Source organism: Pan troglodytes, chromosome 1 (genome assembly GCF_028858775.2).
Source record: "Pan troglodytes isolate AG18354 chromosome 1, NHGRI_mPanTro3-v2.0_pri, whole genome shotgun sequence".
Classification (NCBI taxonomy): Eukaryota; Metazoa; Chordata; class Mammalia; order Primates; family Hominidae; genus Pan; species Pan troglodytes.
In genome coordinates, this window is record NC_072398.2 from 195,064,379 (window position 1) to 195,090,416 (window position 26,038).

A 26,038-nucleotide genomic window follows, 5' to 3' on the forward strand; every position below is an offset into this window, starting at 1 on the left:
GGTAATATACATAAAGCACAGAGAAAATCCTCCCCAAATGTTAGTGAATAACAGAAGTATTTACTATTTACCATTTTAAAGTACTTACCATATAATATTAAACACTTAATAAATGTATGGGACTCAAAACCACATCTGACTCCAATTCTTACTTTCTTCTTCTTTCACATCCCTACCCCCATGGCTGAAAATACCCTCCCCAATTTTAAAATATCAAATTAAATGTCACCAGATGAAACACTGCATCTTAAAAGTCATTTTTAATCCTCGACTGTACACAATCCAAATCTTGGTAGCAGCATCTGACAGGGTAAATACCAACTCTTGTGCAAGGGTCTTTTATATCCTCAACCCCTCTGATTCTGGAACTGGTTCCCTAAACAAAGACAGACTTCTTCAGCTTCTTCCAGAATAGACATTAGACATGGTGACAGTGATAAACCTTTCGGGTGGGCTAGTCTTTTTCAACATTGATGGAGCAGAATTTACACCCTCTGATTCAGTCCATCTCAGTAAATGTCAATGACGCCTTCCTATCTACTTCTGCTATCCAGGAACCCACCTCTTTAGAGTCAATGCATGTGAAAGGCTCATTTGTAATATCAAGAAGTAGGAAGACAAAGAGGTTTGAAGGATTCTGCCAAAGGCAAAGCTGTATGAGGCTCTCTCCTGACTACATGTACACCCTATATTTGGATAACTCATTCCCAACTGAGTCTGCTCTTAAGGGTACAGAGCAGGGTCATTGGGTATTATCTTAACTGTCATTGCCCCAGTACCTAGAACAGTGCCAGTACCTGGCACATAGCAGCATTCAGTATATTTGTTGGATTGATGGATAGATAGGTGAATAAATAAATGAGCTTCAAGAATGGGGCTCAGCAAACAAGCTAAAACTCTGCCCTCATACCTGGTGACACTGGTTGTTCTGAGAAGAAAGAAATACAGAAATAGTACAAAATCTCAGGTGCAGAGAAATCAGTGCGCTCTGAAAGTTGAACCTCCTCAGGAGCCATCAAATACCCAGTGCAAAATTTCCTAAAATATGATACAAAAGTATAAACTAGAACAGAAAAAAGCAACAAACAGAGCTTTAATAAATTCACAAAATTTTAAACTTTTGCTCTTCAAAATGAAAAGGCAAGCCACAGACTGGGAAAAATAGATGTAAAAGATATATCCAACAAAGGACTTGTGTTTAAAATGAATAAAGAACTCTTACAACTCAATAAAACTCAATTTTGAAACAGGTAAAAGAGGCTGGGCCCAGTGGCTTATGCCTGTAATTCCAGCACTTTGGGAGGCCGAGGCGGGAGGATAGCTTGAAGCTAAGAGAGGCCAGCCTGGGCAATACTAATGAGACCGAACTGCTACAAAAAAAAAATTTTTTTTAATTAGCTGGGCATGGTGGTGTGCGCCTGTAAGCCCAGCTACTCAGGAGGCTGAGGTGGGAGGATTGCTTGAGCCCAGGAGGCAGAAACTGCAGTGAGCCGCGATCATGAGACTGCACTCCAGCCTGGGTGACACAGTGAGACACTGTCTCAAAAACAACAAATACAATGGGTAAAAGATGCAAACAACAAAGATATGGGGATAGTAAGTGAGCACATGAAAAGATGATCAATATCACTGGTCACTAATGAGCTACCAAATACTCAGTGCATGCAGGAAAGACAGAGTGGCCAGCTGCCGCTTTAAGTGTCATGTCCCTGCCCAGTAAGTCAGGCTCAGGGACACACAGTTCACACTTCCCTCCCTGCTGCCGCTATTATTCTACTCTGCTTAGGACTTTCTACTCCTAGGCTTCTTGTGTTAGACAAGAAACATCACTGGATGAGGAGAGCAACTGAGTACAATCCTCTCACATGGGTCAAGATTAGAGTCAACTGGGCACCTGAGTTCAAATCTCTTCTCCTAGACCATCAGTTTCTACAAGGTAGAAAGTAAGTTACTTTATACTCTAGCAAGATACAATATAAAACATGGGCTTTAGGGACAGACACAGCTAACACTGAAGGCCCTCTCTTACTTGCTGTGAGCCTGGGAAAGTCACTCTGATTCATGTTTCTCATCTGTAAAAGTTGAAGTACCTTTGAGACCAGATGCTGCTTATCCAATAGCCCTTATCTCCTTTCTTGCTAGTAGACATGACTGAACTTTCTAGTCTACACGACTCAAAGGATAATTCATTAATCTAAGCCACTCCTGATGGATGATCTTACTTGCTTTGCCAATGACAGGAGTGAGATGACCCATTTCTAGCAAAGCCATGAGGCCGTATCTGCTGGAGCTTCCAGGGGAAGACTTCCTTGCTTTAGAAGGACACAGAAAAATTTGTCTCTCTTTTGCCAGACACGGTTCTGTCAGTATTTCCTTCCCGGAATTACAGTAGCCATATTGGGACCATGAGGCGAACTGGCGTGAGGATAAACATGGAGGATGGCAGAGCAAAAAAATTTCAAGAAACTGAGTCTTTGGTGTTATCACTGAACCACTGAATTAACCAACCTTGGAGTAACATTAAATTAGGATTTCTTGTCATATGAAATGATAGTTTTCTTATTTAAGAAAAATTTAATCAGAATTTTGTAATATGCAATTGAAGATAACTGATAAACTATTTCGCATGTAAAGATGCTGTAAGATGCAATTATATAAGATACTGTAGAAAACACCTAGCCAAGTACTTCAAAGTACCCAAACAAACCCTTCCTCCTTTTGCAGCTCACTCTCATTAATAGCCCACAGGCCTTTTCCAAAAACCTGGCTAAAAGTTCCCACTATCTCTTTTAAGAGGAAAGTTCCCTCCCTTTGGAAAATGGGGACAAAGGACCAAAGGCTCCCTAGAAAGGTCCCTCAATATTATTATACTTTGTCCAAAAAAAAAAAAAAAAAAAAACCCAAACAAAAAACCATTGCCAAGAGGATGGTGGTGAAGATGCTACAGTCCAGAACAACAGGACACAGTATGTTCCTGCAGGGTAAGCCACAAAGGCCTAAAAAACCTTGGTATGATATACTGGAGAAGGCAGTTGTGCATAAGTGGAAAACTAAATGCATCTAATTCCCCAGCAAATCCACTTTTCCAGCTCTTCCTTCTTGACACAGCTGCTTTGAAGGAGTACTTCTGTCATGCTGTGTGCCTTCTAAGCCGGCCTAGGCATTTCTCAGCCTATCATCAGAGGAATAAATGTCTGCAAAGCTAGAAACAAAAAAGGTGAGCTAATTTTCCAATTCGACATTACTTCCCATTCAAGCAGTAGACAGCAACTTAAGGATGGCCCAGACTCAGAAATTCCAACTAGGCTTTTCCTTGCACTAACTCTTTCGTTTAGCCACCAAATCCTAATTGCCATGAGATTCTGGGGTCTGCTACACCAAGAGATACCAAACAAATACCCAACCTGACTACCCCAAGGCAACTGCTAGTCCAGAATGTGCTCCAGCATATTTTGCCAATTGACAGAGCAGAAGGAAGGATGCTCAACCAGTAATGAAAAGGAATGCCCAGAGGTGCCAGGACAAGCCTTCACTGAAAACCTTGAGCTCCAGGACCAAACAATGCAGGCTCCCAGTCTTTTTAACTTGAGTAGCAACCACAGGCAAATCCTGAAGGCTTTTCAATATCAATCTTTTCTAAAACTAAAGTTTATAGCAAAATTTGCCATAATCATCCTCCTCCTATTCCCCCTGCTAAGTTCCTTATTTCTGCCTCACTCGGGGTCATAAATTTATGTCTTATTTCAACTGGTCAAAATCTGCTCCATGTCCAATCTGCTCTTCAAGTTCAACCAACCTCCCTAACCCTTGCTGCTGAAAAGAAGCATGGGGCTGGCTGGCTCTTTCCCAAGGGAGTCTGCCAGATGATAGCCACAGGCCAATTTACAACACTTGGCCTCCAGAGGAATGCTAGGTCCACGTATGTACACACTGGCTGCCACTGATGATTTCTCACTGGGGTATCCGCCAGGATCCTTCTCTGAGCCTTCTTACCCCCATGCATAGAAATAACAATGCTCTAGCAGTACCAGGAAGAATGCCAGAATTTACATGCTTGACAATTATACCACCAGCTTAAAGTACAAAACCATAGAACCTCCAACTTGGGGTGAGTGGCAAAAGACAATGATAATGTGGTTAAGTATCTGCTTACCTGAAGATTCAGGAATTCTGAGTTCATCCTGTGTACTCCTATCACTTCTTGATCCACTGCCCACCCAGCCCATATCATAAACCACAGACTACTAGCCTATTTCAATTATATTTGCACATACTGATCTGTTGGTATATGCCATGACCCTGAGATGACAAAAATGAAGAGAATATAGCTTCTGCTCCTAGGAGTTCATAGGCTCTAAGGAAGACAAATTATGGAAATAAATATAGTATGCTACTATTATCTAGTATGCTGGAACATGGTTTATAATATTGGCTAGGAACAAAATTAGGTTTTGTTTATTCTTTTACAATTATCTCCTAATTGGTGGTAGTTGTGGTGAACTTGAAAGTCCTAGTTTTAGCCATTTTAGAATTGGTCTTTCCAATGCTCATTTTCAAGAAATACTGGAGAATAACATAAGTAAGTCATAGAGTTACAAGATCCCCAAAAGATGGGGAGTAGAAAGGTAAAACACACACACAAAAAAGAACTCCCTCTCTGCAGCAGTTCATGTTGTTAATCACTCCCTTCATGAACCTTCTTCTACTCTGATTTCTTCTCCTACCTCACTAAACTGGTTAAACAAAGAAACAAAAAACCCACAAACTGTCTACCAGTGATCTGTCACCTTAAGATCTGCTTCCTCCCCCGAACCTTTAAATTGAGTTTCTTAGGGGGCTGTATACTATGTTTCTCTTCTCTTTTTCTAAGCTATCTCATTCATGCCTATGGCTTTAACTACCATCTATAAGACTCCCATATCTATAAATGCAGTTTTACAGTCTTACCTGAGCACCAACCTGTGTTTACTGGACACCTTACCCTTACTGCCCCACAAACACCTCAAAACTCAGTCTATACAACATTGTATTTCTTCAAAAACTCCCCACCTTCCTTCTACAGTCTCCCCGTCATCCCCATCTTGACTGGCAGAATGTCCCAACACACTCCTATGGTCAAGGAGAAACCTGGGAGCTAACCTCTACTCCTGTCTTCTCCTCCCACCAGCCATCGAATCCTATTAATTCTACCTCGTCTCTCAAATCTGTCCCTTCCTCCCTATATTCGTTGTTGTAGCCTTATTCCACTCCCTCATTATCTTCCTCCTATGCCAGGGGACTATTTGGCTAATCATATCCCCCACCAAACTTAATTCCCTTAATGAGACGGACACTATTTTCCTCATTTTGAATTGTGCCTCCCCTCCCCACAATACTGCTGGCACAGTGCTTTGCATGTTTGTTGAATGAAGAATAAATGAAGGCTCTGTGAAGTATTCCTGCATAACAATCTACAGTATTATTCTCACCTAAAATCTATTAGAGATGTAATCAGTCCCAAAAGTTTGTTTTGCTGGTAGGAAAAAAAAAGAGAAAGACCGCACTTTAGAAATAGAAGCCACTGTTGTCTTTATAAAACACAGAATTGTGCTGCTGCTGCTGCTGCTGCTTGCTTCAGAAGGAACTGTACATTACAGCTGCTGGGATAATTTCACAATGGACTGGACAAGGTACAGCTCAAAGCAGGACACAAACACAAATCTCAAAGGGAAACAAATGCAAACAAGTACACAGCTGTGGGGATCCAGAGACATTTCCCCATCCATGCTGGACTTGAGAGGGATAAAAAGTTTAGAAACTAAAGTGAAAACCAGAGTAGTCACACATGCCCACCACATGGCTGCTAAGTGCAACATCACATACCAATTAGGCTGGACTGTGTGCACAGGAAAGTAATTTCATTTTTCCTTATTGCTACTACACCAAGGGACTCAGTGCATTCAACAAATGTCTTTACTTGCACAATTCTTGGAGGGTTTCCTATTTTCCCCTGTAAAGAAGAAAATCTCCCTTTCCCACCTCATTCTGTTTTGTTTTTGGCTCATTCCTTCCCCTCCCTTTCTTGGACGCCCAAACAGCAGCCAGAGGCTCTAAGTCAGTATGAATAGAGTAAGGGGAGAGCACCAACCCAGCCTCTCTCCCTGCCCAGGGAGAAGGCAAGTCCTACTAAGTCGGAGGAAAGTGAAAACCAGAAAATACCTCCTTCCCAATCTGCTTAGAAGGCCAAATAGTAAAAAGTGCCCTGCATATCCCTGCCATGATCAGATTTTAAGAAGGAAGGTATTCCAGCTACCATCCTGGATTGGCCTAGGCCCCATATATAAATAAAAATAACGTCCCCCAATGTAGTTTCCAAAACTGCCTTTTGGCTAGTTTGAGATGATTTTTCTACCCTGATGGGGAAGAAACGTCCAACCTTGTTAGTTACACATGATTCCAGGTCCAAAACTGTCCCACCAGCCTTACAGATATCCTATGGGCCAGCTAATAGTCAGTGCGCCCTTGGCTGCCCATCTTGAGTGCTGGCCTTATTCACAAACAGAAAAAAAAAGTATCCAAAAACACTGCTGCTTAGCTAAATAGGAGGCCACAGAGAAGCTATCTAGCAGGTGGGCATTAGGAGCTTTTTAGGGAAGTTTCAAATTTCTAGGTACCTTCTTCGGCTTTATGTTAAGCCTAAGTTACCAGCAACAGTAGCCCCAGGCTTATCCCTGGAGGCCAGTGTAGCACCTCAATCCCTAATGGATCAGGTTGGACTGGATAAACAATCAAAGAACAGTGCTCTCCTTTCCCACCTTTTATTCAAATTCTCTCCATTCTCTTCTCATCACTCTTTTTCCTTTATGTCCATCCCCTAACACTCAAACCCAGGATACCCAAATAGCTCAACCCTAAGACAATCTCAGAAAAGCCAGGCCCCAGTTAAAGAGAAAAAGAACCAGATTTAGAAAAAGCAATGAGAGAAACCAGCTCCAAGGAGTGGACAGGTGTGGAAAATGCCAGAAACCCTCCTGACTTCACACAAGTTGGGCAGGTCAGTTGCTCTTCTCTAGTATAAGCTTGAGGGCAGTCCAGCCCAGGTGGACATCTCTGGGCTTGGGGAACAGGTTCTTGGTCTTCTGCAGTCAAGGAGCTAAGCCTGACCCTGCCAGCTAACAGTGGGATCATTGCAGCCATGCAGAGATTTCATCATCACATAGGCAGACAGGCAGGCAGGCAGGCAGGCCGGCCAGCAAGCAAGCAGAGTGAATAGAAGAAAAGGGAAAGGAAGCCAGGCAAAGAGAGAAGAGGAAAAGGAAGGCAAAACAGTGGTACAAAGGGAACAAGAGACCCAACTAAGAGGATGAGGCTGGGGGTCCCCCAAGCACTTCCTTGAAGCTGGGGTAAGAAGCACCACTTAAACCAAATCCACATGAGCCAAAGCTTGCTGCCAACACCACTTCTCCATCTGCATGCACCACCTTTCAAACAGGAATAATCTCAAGGTCGGGGTATTTTTCAAGTCTCAAAAATTATCTTTTTACAAAAAAATCAGAGTAAGAACTCATTTCTTGTCATTGCCCAAAGCTGATTCTCTTGCTTTTTATTTCTTGAATGGCATATGCCACATCAAAGGGCTAAAAATGCATTTCAAGCCCCAGCTGAAAACCAACTGGAGAGAGTGAGGCAAAGAGAGAAAAGGAGAGAACACAAACTTGTTGCTGGGAGTAGAGGCTGCCACCTGCTCCCTATGGACATTTGCAAATGCTGGTGAATGACTGGACCCTCCAGGAATAGTGCCCTGATCCTAGCCCCAAAATGTATCCAAGTGGAGAACATGCAGAGCCCACTGTCCCAGGAGAACTCCCCTCCCCAAAGGGTGACAGAACACGAAGTAGACTGTATATGAAGGCAATGGACAGGGCAGATGGAGTGTTAGCATCACTCTCTTTAGGCACTTGTGTAAGGAATGTAGGCTCTCCAGTGAGCTGCCTCCTCCCAGAGCCCTCCATTCTGTTCTTCAGCTGGGCTTGTGCCTATAGGGCACCCCATGCTGTAGCCAGCAGGAAAAAAGTAAAGGAGGAGTTACTCAACAGTCCTGATGCTTTCTCCATAATGAATGTTTGTGCTACGTTTTGTGAGCTGCTGAACAATGTAGCCAACCAGAACAGAACCTGGGATAGATTGTTTTGCATAGCAAATCCGGGTCATACAAGGGCAGCTAAGGGGAGGAAATGGTAGTTCTAACTCTACAGGCCAGGATTTAGACCCTTCTTCCTCCAGCTGGCCTCCAAGCCTGGGCTAGGTCTAAAGTAATCATGGCTTCATCACCAGATCAGGATAGATCCAAGCCCAGGCTCCTCAAAGAGGAAATTCCACACTGAAGTTGCAACTCCCCATCCCAAGCAGTGGGGCAGGAAAAAAATGAACAGTCAAGGAAAAAGGGCAGGGGGGATGCTTGCTTCAAGGCCAACAGAGACCAAGCTAGAACCACCACCTTCTCCAGTCCTGCAAGACAGCCAAACCCCATGTCTCAAGACAAAAAAAAAAAAAAAAAAAGCCCATGCCACCCACCCACATGCCCTAGTGGGAAACCAGGAAAAATTCATTTTTGTAAACAGAAGCAATAGGGAGCAGCAAAATTCCCCAGCCTGTCCACAGGACACACTGCAATCTAGGATGAGCCAAAAGGGTCAGAGCACAGTCCAGGGGAAGGAAAAAGATGCACTTGCAAGAAAGAGTGCAGGACAGTGCAGAGGAGGGAGGCTATAACAAGAAAAAGGTATTATCTGCACAGAGGAAGGATGGAGCCTGGACCCCATCTTGGGGCGATAACCACCCCCTCCCTACCTATCCAGGTCAGAGAACGAATCAGGTACACAGTTCATTCTGATGGCTCAATGTTTCTGGGATATAAACTCATCAGGCATGGGAAGGATTTCCAAATTTTGGCAATACACTCAAGTTATGGTATAAAAATAACATTTTGTTTTCTCTCTTTTTTCTCATTTTAGACCTAAGAGTTTTTTGTTATAAGAGACCCCAGTTAAGAAATATTGAAACAAGAGACTTGACCATCAAGGGAGAAAAGAAGCCAAGAGTGAAAAATGCTATGAAAGTAACTCCAGACCTGGGCGGGGCGGGAGGTAGGAGGAACAAGGAGAAAAGGAGGCATAAGTGGAAAGGCCAGGGGCCAGTCATCTCAGCAGCTCCGAGACTTGTCATGTTTGAAAGTGCAAATGTCAATGGATTTTAACCATCTTGAGGTTGTGATCTTTTAAAAAGCTCAATGAATGAGGAAGTCAATTCCTTCAAATGCAAAATAGCTGGCTTTCTGGCTGGAGGTTTGTTGGGTCTGGGGTATTTCTTCCCCATCTACCTCCTCTCCCACCCCCACCCCATTCCCCAAAGAAAGGTACAAAAGGTTGCAGTTCTGCAGCATTACCGTTACAGGGAAGGCACTGGTTACCCACCAGCGGGCGGAAGGAAGACAGGGTCGTGTCACTTCAAAGCTAAGTGCCATAGTGCCTTAAGTATTACTAGGGGCTGGATGTCTGTCAGGGAGGAGAAGTAAGGTGGGGCAGAAAATGTGGACAGAGAGGAATAAGGGTAAGGTGGGGGGTGGCAGCTGGGGGAGGAGCAACCAAAACCATTAAAAAATCTTCCTACAAACTGGATTCTGAACCCATTAAAACATCTAGTATCCTAAAATATTGATCTGGGTCTGGTTTCATTTTTCTTCTTAAACAAATCTAGTCCTTTTCTGATTAAGGCTCCTAAAAAATCCTTCCCTCCTCCCACCCACTTTCTCAAGCCCCTCACTTTCCCATCTAAAGTATCAAACTCAAACCTAACCAGCTTTTGTCTGCAGGGCTACAGAGTTGACCTTACCAAGCTGTCAAGCATGAGTCTTTAGCACTGTGAGTCACATGAGACACCTGTGTGTATGGTGGGCACCAGTGCTGCCCCTTTTGGTCCAGTGGGGTCAGGGCCAGATGTGACAAGATGGGGTAAGGGGTGGGGGACATGAGGTTGATATCAGAGATTTCTGGCTGGTGGTCTGTCTTGCTGGCCCTGTTCCCCACTCTTACACCACCTCTATAGAAGGAAACAAGGCATCCTACACTCCTCCCTACCCCACCTCCCTCCTCCTTGCTTCCTCTGGATTTGGGTGGCACAGCTCCTGGGGCTTGGAAAGCTTTCTTCTATCCAGTGAGGTAACAGCGTTCTGCCTTCAAGCGAAGTACATGGTGCGCAGAGTATCCTGGTGAACCTGCACGGCTTTGGCCAGGGCCTGGGGGTCCCGCCCATTGCTCTGCCCCGATATGTGGCTCCCCTCTCCACTGAAAAGGAAAAAATGAAAGAAGTCCTTCCTGGTGAACTGAGAGCTGCTGCTAATTCCCTCGCCCAGCCCTGGGATGCCAATTCCCATACCAACTTAAGAGAGCAACCCAACCCAGGATTGGGCAGACGAGCCCAATGACACCAAATTGGACAGCACTCATTTCCTTCTACCCAAGGAAAGTTAAGAAGATCTGGCACAATAGGCTGAAGCAAAAAGGAGGCCAACCTGATCCCAGGCCTCACCTGTCATGCTCCTTGTCCACCAGGTGGTATCGTGCCCGGAAAGCCACAAGGCGGGCATAGTAGGCAGGTGCTGGGATAGAGACAGAGCGTGTGCATCGTACGTAAGTGTGGCACAGCTGGTACGTCAGGATCTGGAGCTCATCCGCTGTGAAACGGTTGTCATCCCAAAGAACATAGTAATGGGATGGTCGGCTGGTGCCCTGGGAAGATAGGAAGGTGAGGGGTCCCAGGCTGGGCAGAGAAGATGGCTGATAATAGGGGAACAGGATCACTGTTAAGAATATGGCTGGGTAGATAATTCACCCATGAACAGGCAGATGCAAAACTACCAATGTCATAAAGCACTCTTCTTATAAGCAACCTGCAAGTGTACTCAGGGCTTATTACGACAGCAGTCCTGGCCGGGCACAGTGGCTCATGCCTGTAATCCCAGCACTTTGGGAGGCCAAGGTGGGTGGATCACTTGAGGTCAGGAGTTCAAGAACAGCGGGGCCAAAATGGTGAAACCCTGTCTCTACTAAAAATACAAAAATTAGCTGGGTATGGTGGCGCATGCTTGTAATCCCAGCTACTTGGGAGGCTGAGGCGGGAAGGCAGGAAGACTGCTTAAACCCAGAAGGTAGAGGTTGCAGTTAGCTGAGATTGTGCCACTGCACTCCAGCCTGGGGGACAGAGTGAGACTCCGCCTCAAAACAAAACAAAACAGAACAAACAGAAAAGAGAGCAATCCTAATTTGGATGTCATTCAGTGATGACTGATACATTCTAGAGGCAATATGAATGAACAACTCATCTTTGACCCATTGGAACCACAAGATAAAGCCCAGCTACCTGGATGCCTGCGTGGCTGCACAGATAGAAGTCAAACTCAAATGGGTGGGTGATGTTGGTGTCCACTGTGGTCCCAGCTGGGATGTTACCACTCTTCCCAATCTGTATAGAGACAAACACAACCAAGATCCCAAGACCTGCCTGGCCCTAACCAGGACCCTGGCTCAATTCTACTCTGATTTCACCAAAATCCCAAGAACAAAGCCAAAGTTGCTATTCCCTGAGGGTACTGAATCTTAAAATAATATGCTTCTAAAGTCACACAGACCTGTGTTCAAGTCCTATTAGCTGTGTGATCTTAGCAAGTCGTTTAACCTTTCTGAGGTTAAATTGGAGATAATAATAATACGTACCTCACAGGGTTGCTGTGAGGAAGACGCCTTGTACAGTATCTGGCACATAGGAGGAGTTCAATAAATGGTAGTTCCCTTCCCCTTCTCTAGGAGCTGGTCTATATATGGGGTCTAGGCCAGGGAGCTAGGAGGAGGGAAAGGAAGTATAAGGGAAGGACGGGAGGAGGTGGACACTAGTGAAGGCGGTGGCAGAGGAAGGACCACAAGAGCTAGGAGGAGGGAAGGGGCCAGGGAGGATGGATAGGACAAGGACTAAATCCCCAGCCTTTATCTCAAGGGCTTCTTCTCTATTAAGATAAGGGAGACAGAAGGAGGGGATGGGAGGCCTCAGTCCCTCACTCACTCGCTCATTCTTGTCAGCACAGAAAAGGCGGGTGTGATGGCGTTTCTGCACCACAATATAAGTGATCCCAGGCTGGTAGTCCTTTTCCAGTTTGATGCAGGCATCACGAATGGCCAGTAGCTCATAGTGGAGTATCTAGGCACAAAAAAATGGGGAGGGAAACAAAGAAATACACAGTTCCTCTTAAGTTCACATACCCTTCTGAACTAAGGAGTTGCCACTTGTAATATAACTTTTGCCTCAGTCTCCCTTTATATGCTGATGCTCAACAATTAGAGATGATAGGCCCTTCTTGTCAAAAGCAGCCTTATGCTCAGTTCACTTAATATGCTCCTATAAAACCTTGGCCAGGAGGCTTGGCATCAGAAGACAACACTCATCTGGTTCCTGTCTATAAAGAGACCTAATACCAAGACACAGAACCAAGGTTCACAGAGAAATCACTAAAATCACAATGCCCAAAGTTAGTTTCACTCAGGATCAGGTGACTAATGAGAGTTCTCCTTTGGGCTCCAAGAGCAGACAGGTTGTGGACCACCAGAGAAGAGCAGACATATAGTTCCATAATGGGTGCAGAGAGAGTAGGTGAATTCAGTCCTGCAAAGCAGCAGGATTATAAGAAAACAGGCTAGCTAAGGGAAAAGCTAGAAGTAAATAATCATAGGCAATAGTTGCCTGTGGCCGTGGATGTCAGATACAGAGGGTCAAAACTGTATGATAGAGAAGGATAGACTTTGGAATCAATTAGATTTAAATCCAAGCTTTATCTAGTTGTATTACATCAGGCAAGTTATTCAACTCCACTAAGTCTCATTTTCTCCACGTCTGTTAATGTTACTAAGACCTGCTTCACAAAGCTGTTAAGAAGACTATGATAAACAATTAAGTAAAAGCATAGAAAACCTAGTAGGGCTTAATAACTACTGATTGCTTTGCTAAGCAGTTTGAATTTTAACCCAAAGCTATGTGAAGCCACTAGACATTTCTGAACAGATATGTGATATGATAAATGTGTCTGTTATTTTAGAAAATACTGGATGACTTAGAAATTGGGCATAATGGCCGGGCACGGTGGCTCACGCCTGTATTTCCAGCACTTTGGGAGGCCAAGGCGGGTGGATCATTTGAGGTCAGGAGTTTGAGACCAGCCTGGCCGACATGGTGAAACCCCATCTCTACTAAAAATACAAAAATAAGCTGGGTGTGGTGACTCATACCTATAGCCCCAGCTACTTGGGAGGCTGAGGAAAGAGAATCGCTTGAGCCCGGGAGGCAGAAGCTGCAGTGAGCTAAGATCACACCACTGCGCTCCACCCTGGGCAAGAGCGAGACTCTGTTCCCCCCCCAAAAAAAGAAAAAAAGAAACTGGGCATAACAGTTAAGAGCATAAACTATGGAATCAGACCAATGTGTCTGAATCCCGGTTCCACTCCTAATTATCTTTGATGACATTAAAGATCATGTAACATTTCCAAGCCTGTTTTCTCATCTGTTAAATGGAAATACACTATTATTCCAAAGGACTATTGTAAAGCATTAAATAGAACATATGTTTCCACTCAAATTTAGGAAAAAAAAAAAAAAAGTGAAGTGCTTAGGACAGTTCATGGCACATAGGAAGTTCATTGGAACAGTAGTTATAATACTATTAAATGGTAGTCAAGGATACCAGTTCAGCATAGAAGTTAAAAAAAAAAATGAAGGCTGGCAGTGAGAATGAATAGGAGGAATATTATGAAGGAGGGTCAACAGCATTAGTCCTCAAATGTAGTCTCCAGACTATCAGCATCGCCTAAGAACTTGTCAGTATTGTAAATTCTTGGCCCTCATCCAAGACTCACTGAATCAGAAACTCTAAGGGTAGAGCCCTTAAAACTGTTTTAACAAGCCCTCCAGGCGATCTTAATGTAAGCTAGCATTTGAGAATCACTGGTCTAAACAATCAGTCTCCAACATGAACCAACTACTTAAATAGGCAGTGAGGGTCTTCTTCTATGAGAAGAAAAATATACAGATGCTTGTACACTCCATCCCTCAGTTGCGATCCTTGCCCTCAAGTCTACTCCATTTAGCAAAGCTCACTAAGAAGTGACACACCTCTCAGTGCCAATAGCTTAGAAAAGGTAGTAGCACCTAGCTTTCCAGCCATGATGTGAAGGTTTTCTCCACCTACTGTGGGCCCTACCTGGGGTAGCTGGCCTTCAGGCACCCCATCTCGGTAGAAGATGATGCGGGTAGGCTTGAAACGGGTGGACTTGTAGAATTGGATGAGGAGCTCACGCACCATGTAGGACAAGTCTTCAATGATCTCTTGCCGTGGTCGCTGTACCCGCACAGTAGCACAGTATCGGCTGGGGTGGGCATCCATACTGCCTACCACCTGACAGTCAGAGAGAAAGGATTAGCTCCTAGAACCTTCACCTTCACTGTCAGGCTATGGGTTTGTGGAAAGGCTTCTTAGCAAGAAAACTACAACTGAATGACTAGGGCTTGAGACTCAATGAGCCCTGGTTTCAATCTCTATTCTATCACACAAGCAGAAGTTACTCAATCTCTCTGATCTTTTTTCCTCTTCTCAGATGGTGATAAGAACACCTGCTTGCAGTGCTACTGGGGTCCATATTAAGCACCTTACACAGGACGTAGCCCACAGTAGGTACTTGATAAACTGATTTCTCTCCCCTTTGCAGAGGAGCATGTGAAGGTTTAGCACTATTAAATCAAACAATGGCCTCATCCAGTCCCAAGTTTATCCTTTTTCCCATTCAAATGCTAATCTACCCAGGAATCATGACCATAGTAACAGTGTTCTTGTGGTTGATGGAAGAAATGCCATTTACAAAGGAGACAGCAGCCAAAGCCTAGGAGGGATGGCCACAAGGAAAACAGGGATAAGCATATTATAGGGCTTCCCTGCACTTACTGAGGTTAAGACCAGTGTGCTTACAGAAATGTGAGGGTTTAGGAAATATACGTGGGAAAGAAGGTCTAACCCCTAGCAATTTGGAAGCCCCTAAGAGACAAAGAGCAGAAAAGTCAGGAGAGAGATAAAAGAAACATCTAATCTATTATATAGATCGGGGTGAGGATGGGCAGAGCAAAGGATAGTCCTGGCAACTAAGTAACTCCCTTTAAAGGGATTTCAGAGAAGATATAGTCCCTCCCCTACATCCCAAAAGCAGGCATGGGGAAAGAGAGACATTCAAATGCAGAGCAAGAGTGATGCAGAATGAGTCAAGTCTCTGGCTACACTCTCATTACTCTCCCTGAAAAAAGACACCATACAGAGCTACCTTTATGAGATATCAAGGGAATGGGAATTGGGAATAGCGAGCTAAATGGACATCTTATGAAGGCTCAAGAGCCAGAGCTGAGGGAAGGAAATCATGGGCAGTTTTGAGGACTCAGAGCGAAGAGGAGAACCTTATGAGGCAGCTACAGAATATCACTCACTGCTGTGATAGAAGGTTTTTTCCCATCCCCTGCTGGGGGGTGTGTAACATCTGCTCCCAGGAATATCACTGGCTGTTGAAAAACGGCAGAGCTGAGCAAGGAAGAGAAAACAAAATGGTGAGGTGCTGGGTCTTCTCTAGCTGGCACCATCCAATACCCACTCTGCTCTTCTCCCCCTTATGTCTGATTCAGTCTGCCTGGCCAGGGTCCTATCTCTTCATCAATTCCCAGCATGGTACCTTGACAAGGGCAAGTGGACAACAGAGTTCATACCGCTGGTGTGGGACTAGGATGTTGTTAATGCCACCAAGTTTGACATTGATCTTGAGGCAGAGGTTAGACAGAGTCTGAGGTGAGGTCTTGACCACGTTCTTCACCTGCACACACTGCGTAGCCATTCCCAAGAGTGTATCTCCGACACGTTTCACCTCAGCTACGGGCAGGGAGAGAAATAATTAGTGCATTCAACAAATATTTACTGAATGCCTACTAGATGCCAGGCAGTGTATGAGGTGCTAGGGAACACAATAATGACAGGAAACACATAAGGTCCTTACTCTCAAAGTGCTTACTAAATAGGGACTAATTTTAAAAATCGTGAAAATTACAACGCTGATAAATGACACAACAGAAAACTTCATGGAACAATAACAGCATAAAATGGGAAATAAAAACCTAGTCAGGAAAGGATTCTTGAGTAGGTAATGATTGAAATGAAATCTGATGACAGCAAAGGACTTAGAGGAGAGGGGGAGTTTGAGAGACAGCATTCCAGGCAGAAGGAACAACATGCAAAAATGCACCCTGCTAGAAGATAGCAAGATGTGTTTGAGAAACAGAAAGGCCATAGCAGCTAAAAAGAAGAGCAAGGGGAGCATGTTGTAAGGAAAGAATGTGGTCATTAGACTGACCTACCAGAGGAGATAAGGGTAGCCTAGATTAACAAGACCGGTGAACGCCAGGCGCGGTGGCTCACGCCTGTAATCCCAGCACTTTGGGAGGCCGAGGCGGGTGGATCATGAGGTCAGGAGATTGAGATCATCCTGGTTAACATGGTGAAACCCCATCTCTACTAAAAATACAAAAAATTAGCCAGGCATGGTGGCGGGCGCCTGTAGTCCCAGCTACTTGGGAGGCTGAGGCAGGAGAATGGCGTGAACCCAGGAGGTGGAGCTTGTAGTGAGCCGAGATTGTGCCACTGCACTCCAGCCTGGGCGACAGAGTGAGACTCCATATCCAGAAGAAAAAAAAAAAAAGATGGGTGAGTTGTTGAGACGGAGAAAAACAAATGGATTCCACAGATATTTAAGGGACTCAAGTTATAGACTACATGTGTGAGTAAGGGAAAAGAAAATTTTTATGGATAACTTTTAAGTTTCCAGCTTCTGTAATAAAAATAGGCCAGCCGGGCACGGTGGCTTACGCCTGTAATCCCAGCACTTTGGGAGGCTCAGGTGGGTGGATCACGAGGTCAGGAGTTCAAGAACAGCCTGGCCAACATGGTGAAACCCTGTATCTACTAAAAATACAAAAATTAGCTGGGTGTGGTGGCATGTGCCTGTAATCCCAGCTACTTGGGAGGCTGAGGCAGGAGAATCACTTGAACCTGGGAGGCAGAGGTTGCAGTGAGACGAGATCACACCCACTGCACTACAGCCTGGGTGACAGAGCAAGACTCCGTCTCAGAAAAATAAATAAAAAAATAAAATAAAATAAAAATAGGCCATAAATTATTTGTGAGACATTTTGAGTCTGAAGTAGTTTTTTGGTCATCTCAGTGAGGATATCAACTAAGCAAATGGGCCTCATGGTTCGATGCTCAAAAGAGTAGTCTGAAATGGAGATGCAAATTTGTGTGATAATTAGGTACAGGTAGTAGTTGAAGGCATGCTTTTTTTTTGTTTTGTTTTTTGAGACAGAGTCTCGCTCTGTCTCCCAGGCTGGAGTGCCGTGGCACGATCTCGGCTCACTGCAAGCTCCGCCTCCCGGGTTCACACCATTCTCCTGCCTCAGCCTCCTGAGTAGCTGGGACTACAGGTGCCCGCCACCATGTCCAGTTAATTTTTTGTATGTTTTTAGTAGAGATGGGGTTTCGCCATGTTAGCCAGGATGGTCTCGATCTCCTGACCTCATGATCCGCCTGCCTCGGCCTCCCAAAGTGCTGGGATTACACGCGTGAGCCACCGCGCCCGGCCGAAGGCATGATCTTGAGATCACTAAGGAAGATAACATAGTAAAAAGAGAAGACAACCTAGATCTGAATCTTGAGGAACTCCCAGTATTGGCAGAACAAGAAGATGAGTCAGCAAAGGACAAAAAAATCCAGAAAGCTAGAAGGAAGACTAAGATAGTGTTGTATCACGAGTGCCAAGGGAAGAAAGAGAGTGTTTCGAGAAGGAGCAAGTGGTCAACAAAGTGAAATGTGTCTAAGAGATGAGGTAAAATCAGGACCAGAAATGTCCTCTGGAGTTAGTGATATTAAGGTTAAAAAAAAAATTAGTGTATACAGGCAAAAATTGTTGTGGTGATTTAAGGTACCAGGAAGAAGATGTAGGACTGACCAAGAATTTGGTATGCTTTCAATGGAAGAGATTTGAGCATGTTTAAAAAGATCATATCTACTTCCAAGAGAGATGGAATAGCGGCAAGCCAGTTCTACAGACGACACTCAGAAAAGCCAGATAAAATATAAAAATCATCTTTTTAAAGGCAGCAGAGAATGCTAAGAAAACAAGAACTAGAAGGGGTAAAATTCCAGAGAGGGAGAAAAAAAAAAATCTCAGAGGTGAGCTATCTTCTGCAGTTGCTTTTACCCTGGGTACATTTGTTGAATCTAGGTGTGGGTAGGAAGCTAAGAGTCTAAGCTCTGCACCACTGCCATGGAAAAGAAAAGCAACAGTTTTTGCTCTGTTTAGAGATAAATTAATTCTAAATATGAATGATTTTTTTAAATCATTCAAAAAAACACTTCAAATAGTATCTTCATGACCCTGGGATTCTTTTTCATTTTTCTTTTTTTTGAGACGGATACCAAGTTTGATAAGGATATGAACTATCTAGCACTCTTATACACTGCTGGTGAAAGGATAAATTGGTATACTTAAAATCCACTCCTAGATATACTCCCAAGAAAAATGGTTATACATGTTCAAAGGACACATAGAAGAGTGTTCACTGAAGCATTATTATTATTATTTTTTTCTTTTGAGACAGAGTCTTCCTCTGTTGCCCAGGCTGGAGTGCAGCGGCACGATCTTGGCTCACTGCAACCTCCATCTCCTGGGTTCAAGCAATTCTCCTGCCTCAGCCTCCCGAGTAGCTGGGATTACAGGCGCCCGCCACCACACCTGGCTAATTTTTTGTATTTTTAGTAGAGACTGGGTTTCACCATGTTGGCCAGGCTGGTATCAAACTCCTCAACTCAGGTGATCCACTTGCCTTGGCCTCCCAAAGTGCTAGGTTTACAGGCACGAGTCACTGCACCCAGCCTGAAGCATTATTTTTAACAGTCAAAAACTGGAAACAATCCAAATATGTGTATTAACAGAATGGATAGATGGAAATGGTGTTATATTCATATGATGGAAAAACTATAACAAACCACAACTTTATGTTGCATGAAAGAAGTCAGAAACAAAAAAAGTATATACTATATGATTCTATTTATATAAAGTTTAAATATAGGCAAAACTAACTTATGGTATTAGAAGCCAGAATAGTGGTTACCACTGGTAGGAGGTTGTAGTGACTGGGGCTGTGGTAAGGTTCTGCTGCTGAACTGGGTGCTGGTTACGCTGTGACACTTTATGAAATATCACTGAGCTGAACATGTAAGATTTCTATATATACAATTTAATAAAAAGTTTACATTAAAAAAACAATAATATCAGTTTAGTGGAGAGGAAGCAATTAAATATACTAAAGACAAGATAGGTATAGTACCTGATCAGAACAGGGCAAATGTGACACTGTCCTTCTACGCTCTCAGGGCAACCAAATGCCAATGGGACCTTGCTTTGACCATCACTAGGAGGATGCCATTTTACCCAGCCTCCCAGGAGGGATGGTGAAGGGTCTTTAGAAGAATCTGACTGGTACTCTTTTCTGCTGGCTTAGTTCCTAGGCAAATGACTCCATTGCCTAGGAACTAAGCCAGCAGAAAAGAGTACCAGTCAGATTGTCCAGGTGGTATAATCAAGGAACCGCATGTAAATGAAAGAAACTCGAAGTCCCAATAAAATATTTGAGGCTAGAGAGAAGTGTAACATAATTGAGCCCAGGAAAGGGAAAATTCTGAGTAAGTACTGCCTTTCCGAAGCATGCTGTACCATTCCCAAGCCAAAACATTGGATTTTCCCTTTAATGGAGGGAAATCAGAAACATGAATACTTATTCAAGGAAGTTCTCCTAAAAAGCATCCTTATCCATACAAGGGTCCAAGAAAGACAAGGACTGAAGATCAAACAACTTCTCTCCATAAGTTAATTACTGAGTATTGTATCAGTGAAAGGCATTACCTTAGGTGTGTATATAGAGAGGAAAGATTTCAGAGCAGAATCAGATCCACTCCACAACAAAGTATCAAGTAAGGTAGTAACTGATCAGTGGCCTGATAAACTAGAGGAATCCAGAAAAAGACAAGTTCACTCTCCAGGTGAAATGTCAAGAATAAAAAATAAGTAGTATTTAAACTGGGTATTAAAGGATGGAGAGAATTTTAAGTGCAAGGTGGGGGACAAGAAGAAGAGGATGCAGATACTCCAGGCAAAGGCAAATGATGTGTACAACACCAGAGACTGAAAACCACAGACAAGAAATGAGCACTCAGAGTGTCAGCTACATGCCAGGCACTGTGCTAGATTCTGCTTTTTATATAATTAATTCATGATGCTTAGAAAGGTTAGATATGTGTCCAAGCCAGTTGACTGGTATAGCCAGGATTAAATTCAAATTCAGCTCTCTTCAACAATTCCAGAACCAGCAATCATTCCAGTATGAGTGGCAAGTGAACAGTGCAAGATAAAGCTGAAAACATTAAACTAAAATCAGGTCCATGAAAACCCTTCATGCAGTGAATAATAGGAACCAATGAAGGTTTTTTTGATAGTAGAGTCACAAGAAGTCTTACTTGGAACCCATTCAAGAAAGTCTTAAGGCAGGGCACAGTGGCTCATGCCTGTAATCCCAGCACTTTGGGAGGACGAGGCGGGCAGATCACTTGAGGTCAGGAGTTTGAGACCAGCCTGGCCAACATGGCGAAACCCCATCTGTACTAAAAATATAAAAATTAGCGAGGCATGGTAGTGCGCACCGTCATCCCAGCTACTTTCAAGGCTGAGGCACGAGAATCACTTGAACCTGGGAGGTGGAGGTTGCGGTGAGCTGAGATCACGCCACTGCACTCCAGCCTGGGCAACAGAACAAGACTCCGTCTCAAAAAAAAAAAAAAAAAAAAAAGGAAGGTTAGAACTCAGTTGAGAAGTGTAGATCAAGAGCAGGGCATATTATCTTGAGAAAAATTTGAAGAAGAACAATGAAGGTGAAGTGAAAAGACTGTCTCCGAAGTTTGAATGAAGGTACTTAGAAGCAACTGTGATGTCAAATACAGAAGTAGTAAAGACAAAGGTTTGTAGAGAGGACAAACTACTGAAGAGATGGTCCAACAAAACACTTTCTAAGAGCAGAGACTATATCTGTTTTATTCATCAATATATCCAGATGTTGGACAGTGTTCCATACATAATAGGTGATCAATAAACTCTTGAAGAAAGGGAGAGAGGCCAAAGGGACAGACAAAAGTTGCAGAGGGTTCAAGGATTGAATCAAGATTTTAATCACATATAATAGCAATAGGTGATGATTGAAGCAACTGAAATGAATGGGAATTTTAATAAAATGTAAAGGCAGAATGAGAAGGCAGACAATAGGAACCTGTAGAATACCAAGGATTCCTGGTAATGACAAAAATAATAAGGAGAGATAGAAGAAAATATCCAGAAGTCAAGAGGACAACTGAGAAAAGTCATTGGCAATCCTGTGCAGAGGAGATTTAGGAGAAAGGTAGACAGAAGGCAAGGTGGCTGAAAGAGGCTAAAGAATAAGTGGCTGGTGAGGTATAGGGCATAGAGAATATAGAGAACTCATTCAAAAAGTTTTTTTTGTTTTGTTTTGAGACAAGGTCTCACTATGTTACCCAAGCTGGGTAACTGCAGCCTCAACCTCTTGGGCTCAAGAAATCCTTTAGCCTCAGACTCCCAAGTAGCTGGGACCACAGGTGCACAAGATGACTGGGTAACTTTATTTTTTTGTAGAGATGAGGTCTTGCTTTGTTGCCCAGACTAGCCTCGAATTTCTGGGCACAAGCGATCCTCCCACCTTGGCATTCCAAAGTGCTGGGATTACAGGTGTGAACCACTGTACCAGGCCTCAGAAGGTTTAATGAAGGAAATAGGAAGACAAAAGCTAAAAGAGATGGTAAGATTGTGGTAATGTGCATTAGGATGGGGGATCTGAATATATTTGAGGGTTGAAAGGTATAAAGTCCCAAAGGTAGCAGGATGGGTTGGGAATAAGAGCACAGAGGAGTTAGTTGAACAAGGTAAGAAAAACTCTTATTGCTTTGAAGCAGGAGAGATGGAGACGGAAAATGGCATAAAAGAAAAGTGCTGCGACAGAAATTTATATAATCATTCTTATTCTAAAAAATGAGAGGAAAAGAGGAGAGATAGCAAGCCTCTCAAAAAGTCCAAGTAATTACCAGGCAACACGATACTAACAGGACCACCTATTCTGCTTGGTTGTGCTGCACGATGTTCAGATAAACAATGCACTCCTGAGGACAGGAACGCACTCCTAAGGACAGGAATCTAGACCAACCCGTCTCTGTACCTGGCCCAGCGTAGCCTGGCATGAGGACCAGCACACAAAGGACCCCAGTAAATGTTGCTGGGAAGGAGTGTGTGCAGGTAATTAGGATCTGGGACAACTCAATGGCTCAGGCATGCTATTTCTCCTATAAGAGGAGCACTGACATTAAGTAACAGCTCTGGTCAAAGCCAAGAATCCAGACTGAGTCCTTCCCAGGAGACCCCAGGGAACTACGCTGAGAAGAGTCCTATCACCATTATCACTGTCCCAAGAGAACTGTACCATACACCGGCGTCTTCCCTGGCAGGATGACAATAATGAGCTGCAGCCCTGAGTAGGTGTTCTTGAGATGCCGGAACATAGGCTCCACGCTGTCTGCCCCCTGTGCATATTTGCAGAAACAAGGTTGACCCTGGATAGGCATCCCTGCATCCTTGGAAATCTTCCGCAGCTGGTCTGTGAAGTTCCTGTACACACGCATGGTCACAAAGGAGGCAGTGAGTCTCACTTGAATTCTTCTGACGAAAATCCATCCATCTTAGGTGCTTAGCACTGTAAGAGGCACTGAGAGATTGGTTTTTTTTTTTTTTCCTTGAGACAGGGTGCTCTGTCATCCAGGATGGAGTACAATGGCACAATCTGGGCTCACTCAAGCCTCGAGCTGCTAGGCTAAAACAATCATCCCATCTCAGCCTCTTGAGTAGGTAGGACTAGAGGAATGCCACCATGCCTGGCTAATTTTTTTTCTTTTTGGTAGAGATGGGATCTCACTATGTTGCCCAAGCTGGTCTCAAGTTCCTGGACTCAAGTGATCCTCCCACCTCAGCCTCCCAAAGTGCTGGAATTACAGGCATGAGCCACCGCACCTAGCTAACACTGAGATTCTAACATGAATGATACATAATAATAGCTAATGTAAAAAATATGTTTATAGTTGAGTAAGGTAAGAGAGTACTTGCTAAGTGTTCGATGGTACAAGCAAGGAGATGAGGAAGCCCAGAAAAGGGACCCATGGAAATTCTCAGGGTTCCCACCTTGCCCCGCTCAAGCAGCTGATTCCTGTGCTTCATTACATGTCCAAAGAAATAGGCAGATGCCCACGTGTAAGGCCTTTCTGCTCAAAGCAAATGAGGTTCCAACAGTGATGGGAGTACAAGAGATGCTCAGTAAAAATGAGTTCCCTCCTTCCCAACTGGTTCTTTGAAACCTAAGAGCCAATTATTAAGCTTCCTTTGGCTTTAGGGCTTTACCCTGGAAAGGAAGACAAAGTTGCAAGAGAGGACACACATGCAGTAGAGTAAAAAAATCAAGCTACATAAAGATACTCAAAAACTGAAATAAGCAGCAGGAAATTTAATTTGTGATAATCTTCCATTTAAATTTAAAAACAATGTACAAGAAGAGAATGGAAGCAGCAGTTTAGGAGATGTTATTATTATATAGCATACAAAAAGCAATGTGATAGTTTTGTGAGAAAGTATTTTTTCACATATTTAGTAAAAACACACAAGAAAAGAAAGAGTCTGATATTATTATGCAAAATTTAAAATCATTTATATATAGGTATATAAATTGAGTAGGCTGGTTACAATAATTCATAACAGTGGCCTCATCAGAAGGGAGGAATAGGGCCGGCGCAGTGGCTCACACCTGTAATCTCAGCACTTTGGGAGGCCAGGGTGGGCGGATCACTTGAGGCCAGGACTTCGAGACCAGCCTGGCCAACCTGATGAAACCCTGTCTCTACTAAAAATACAAAAAAAACCTAGCCGGGCATGGTGGCGAGTGCCTGTAATCCCAGCTACTCAGGAGGCTGAGGCAGGAGAATCACGTGAAACAGGAGGCAGAAGATGCAGTGAGCCGAGATTGCGCCACTGCACTCCAGCCTGGGCAAGAGCGAGGCTGTCAAAAAAAGAAGGGAGGAATGAGACTAGGGTGGAGGACATGAAGGAGCATCAAATTTATCTGTAATATTTACATTTAAAAAAGGATAAAGTAAATATGACAAAAATGGATACATGTTATTCTCTACATTTATTATCTTAAAAAAATTTTTCAAAATGAATGTTAGAATAAAAAAACACGACCTAACCACTGTTTCATGTAAATAACAGCTAGGGCTTTGACCATTAATAGTATGTTTTCCATTTCTCTGCCCTGTATACAACTGCAATGTAGCTATTAAAAAGCCAGTATGTTACCAGATTTCATGAATAGTGGGTCTCAACTTCAAGGAAAGACGTTATTTCCAATCTTCTCTCTACTACCAGACTACACTTGGAATACTGTGTCCAATGCTGGGGGCCACAAAGTATTGTGAGATGTTTAAGATAAGGAAGGTCCTAAAATCCCATCTTAAAGGTGATATAGCTAAAGTAATAGGGCCTCTTTAGCCAGAAAAAAATTGAGGGTTGCATCTAGAACTCTCTCATCCATCATCCCCCAACTACTAGTTTGTCAAACCCCATAGCACCTTCATGTTTTCCCCCACTTTCTCAGTGGAAAGGATGCCCTTTCTCAGTGCCCTGGATCCCATCACCTCATCCACACTTAGGGACTTTGCTCTATTTATTTTCCAGTTTCTCTGAGTTATATCTTCAATCTCTGCTTACTATGTACATTCTCCCTGGACAATCTCAGCCACTGCTATAGATGACTTGGAAATATTTACCTTTAGCCCAGTCAGAACCACAGATTTAACTGGCTACTACTGACCCAGATGCATAAGCCACATTCTTACCCCTTACAACTAGGTGTCACTGATAAACTCTTCCAAGTTTGAGTTTCTGGGTTTACTGGTGCCCATACCCCAAATGGCCAAAACAATAGATCATCCCAAAAGAAATGGACAAGGGAAGGACATGGGAGAATGACAAGAGCACATAGAGAATAGAACTACAATGAAGTGACTATGGCACAAAGGCAAAAAGCTGGGAGCCTTTCCAATGTTGCCAAGCAGCCTGGCTTAAATGGGGGCTAAAGAACTCAGAAAAAGGCCAGGCACGATGGCTCACGCCTGTAATCCCAGTACTTTGGAAGGCCGAGGCGGGCGGATCATGAGGTCAGGAGATCGAGACCATCCTGGTTAACATGGTGAAACCCCATCTCTACTAAAAATACAAAAAATTGGCCAGGCGTGGTGGCAGGTGCCTGTGGTCCCAGCTGCTTGGGAGGCTGAGGCAGGAGACTGGCGTGAACCCGGAAGGCGGAGCTTGCAGTGAGCCGAGATGGCGCCACTGCACCTGGACGACAGAGCGAGACTCCGCCTCAAAAAAAAAAAAAAAAAAGAACTCAGGAAAGGAGACAAGAACCCATTTGCAAGAACTACAACTATGATGGTGTTTGTGTATCTGTGAGGGGTAAGGGAAGAAGAGCAAGGGCAGGTCCCATAGTCTCCAGATCCATCAGGAGCTGTTAGAACTTTTTTTTTTTTTTTTGAGATGGAGTCTCGCTTTGTTACCAGGTTGGAGGGCAGTGGCACAACCTTAGCTCACTGCAACCTCTGCCTCCCGGGTTCAAGCAATTCTCCTGCCTTAGCCTCCTGAGCAGCTGGGACTACAGGCACGCGCCACCACGCCCGGCTAATTTTTGTATTTTTAGTAGAGACGGAGTTTCACCATATTGG

The 26,038-nt window shown here is 43.8% G+C and overlaps 1 protein-coding gene across 12 annotated transcripts in view; it reads right to left on the reverse strand.

Annotated features, from left to right (window-relative positions):
* Window positions 1-26,038, reverse strand: part of AGO1 (argonaute RISC component 1) — a 46,646-nt gene that overhangs the window by 73 nt on the left and 20,535 nt on the right. For 4 of the 12 annotated variants that reach the window (XM_009453691.5, XM_063782712.1, XM_063782717.1 and 1 more), the window contains 8 exons: window positions 22,696-22,880; window positions 15,820-15,979; window positions 15,547-15,637; window positions 14,279-14,473; window positions 12,094-12,228; window positions 11,398-11,499; window positions 10,567-10,766; window positions 5,544-10,322 (listed from right to left, as the gene is read on the reverse strand). In XM_009453691.5, the coding sequence (XP_009451966.1) occupies window positions 10,214-10,322; window positions 10,567-10,766; window positions 11,398-11,499; window positions 12,094-12,228; window positions 14,279-14,473; window positions 15,547-15,637; window positions 15,820-15,979; window positions 22,696-22,880 (1,177 nt within the window). In that variant the 3' untranslated portion in view covers window positions 5,544-10,213. Of the gene's footprint in view, window positions 1-241; window positions 10,323-10,566; window positions 10,815-11,397; window positions 11,500-11,698; window positions 11,875-12,093; window positions 12,229-14,278; window positions 14,474-15,546; window positions 15,638-15,819; window positions 15,980-22,695; window positions 22,881-26,038 lie in introns of those variants that run through there. The other 8 variants (XM_009453685.5, XM_016959104.4, XM_009453676.5 and 5 more) reach the window with 5 other exon arrangements.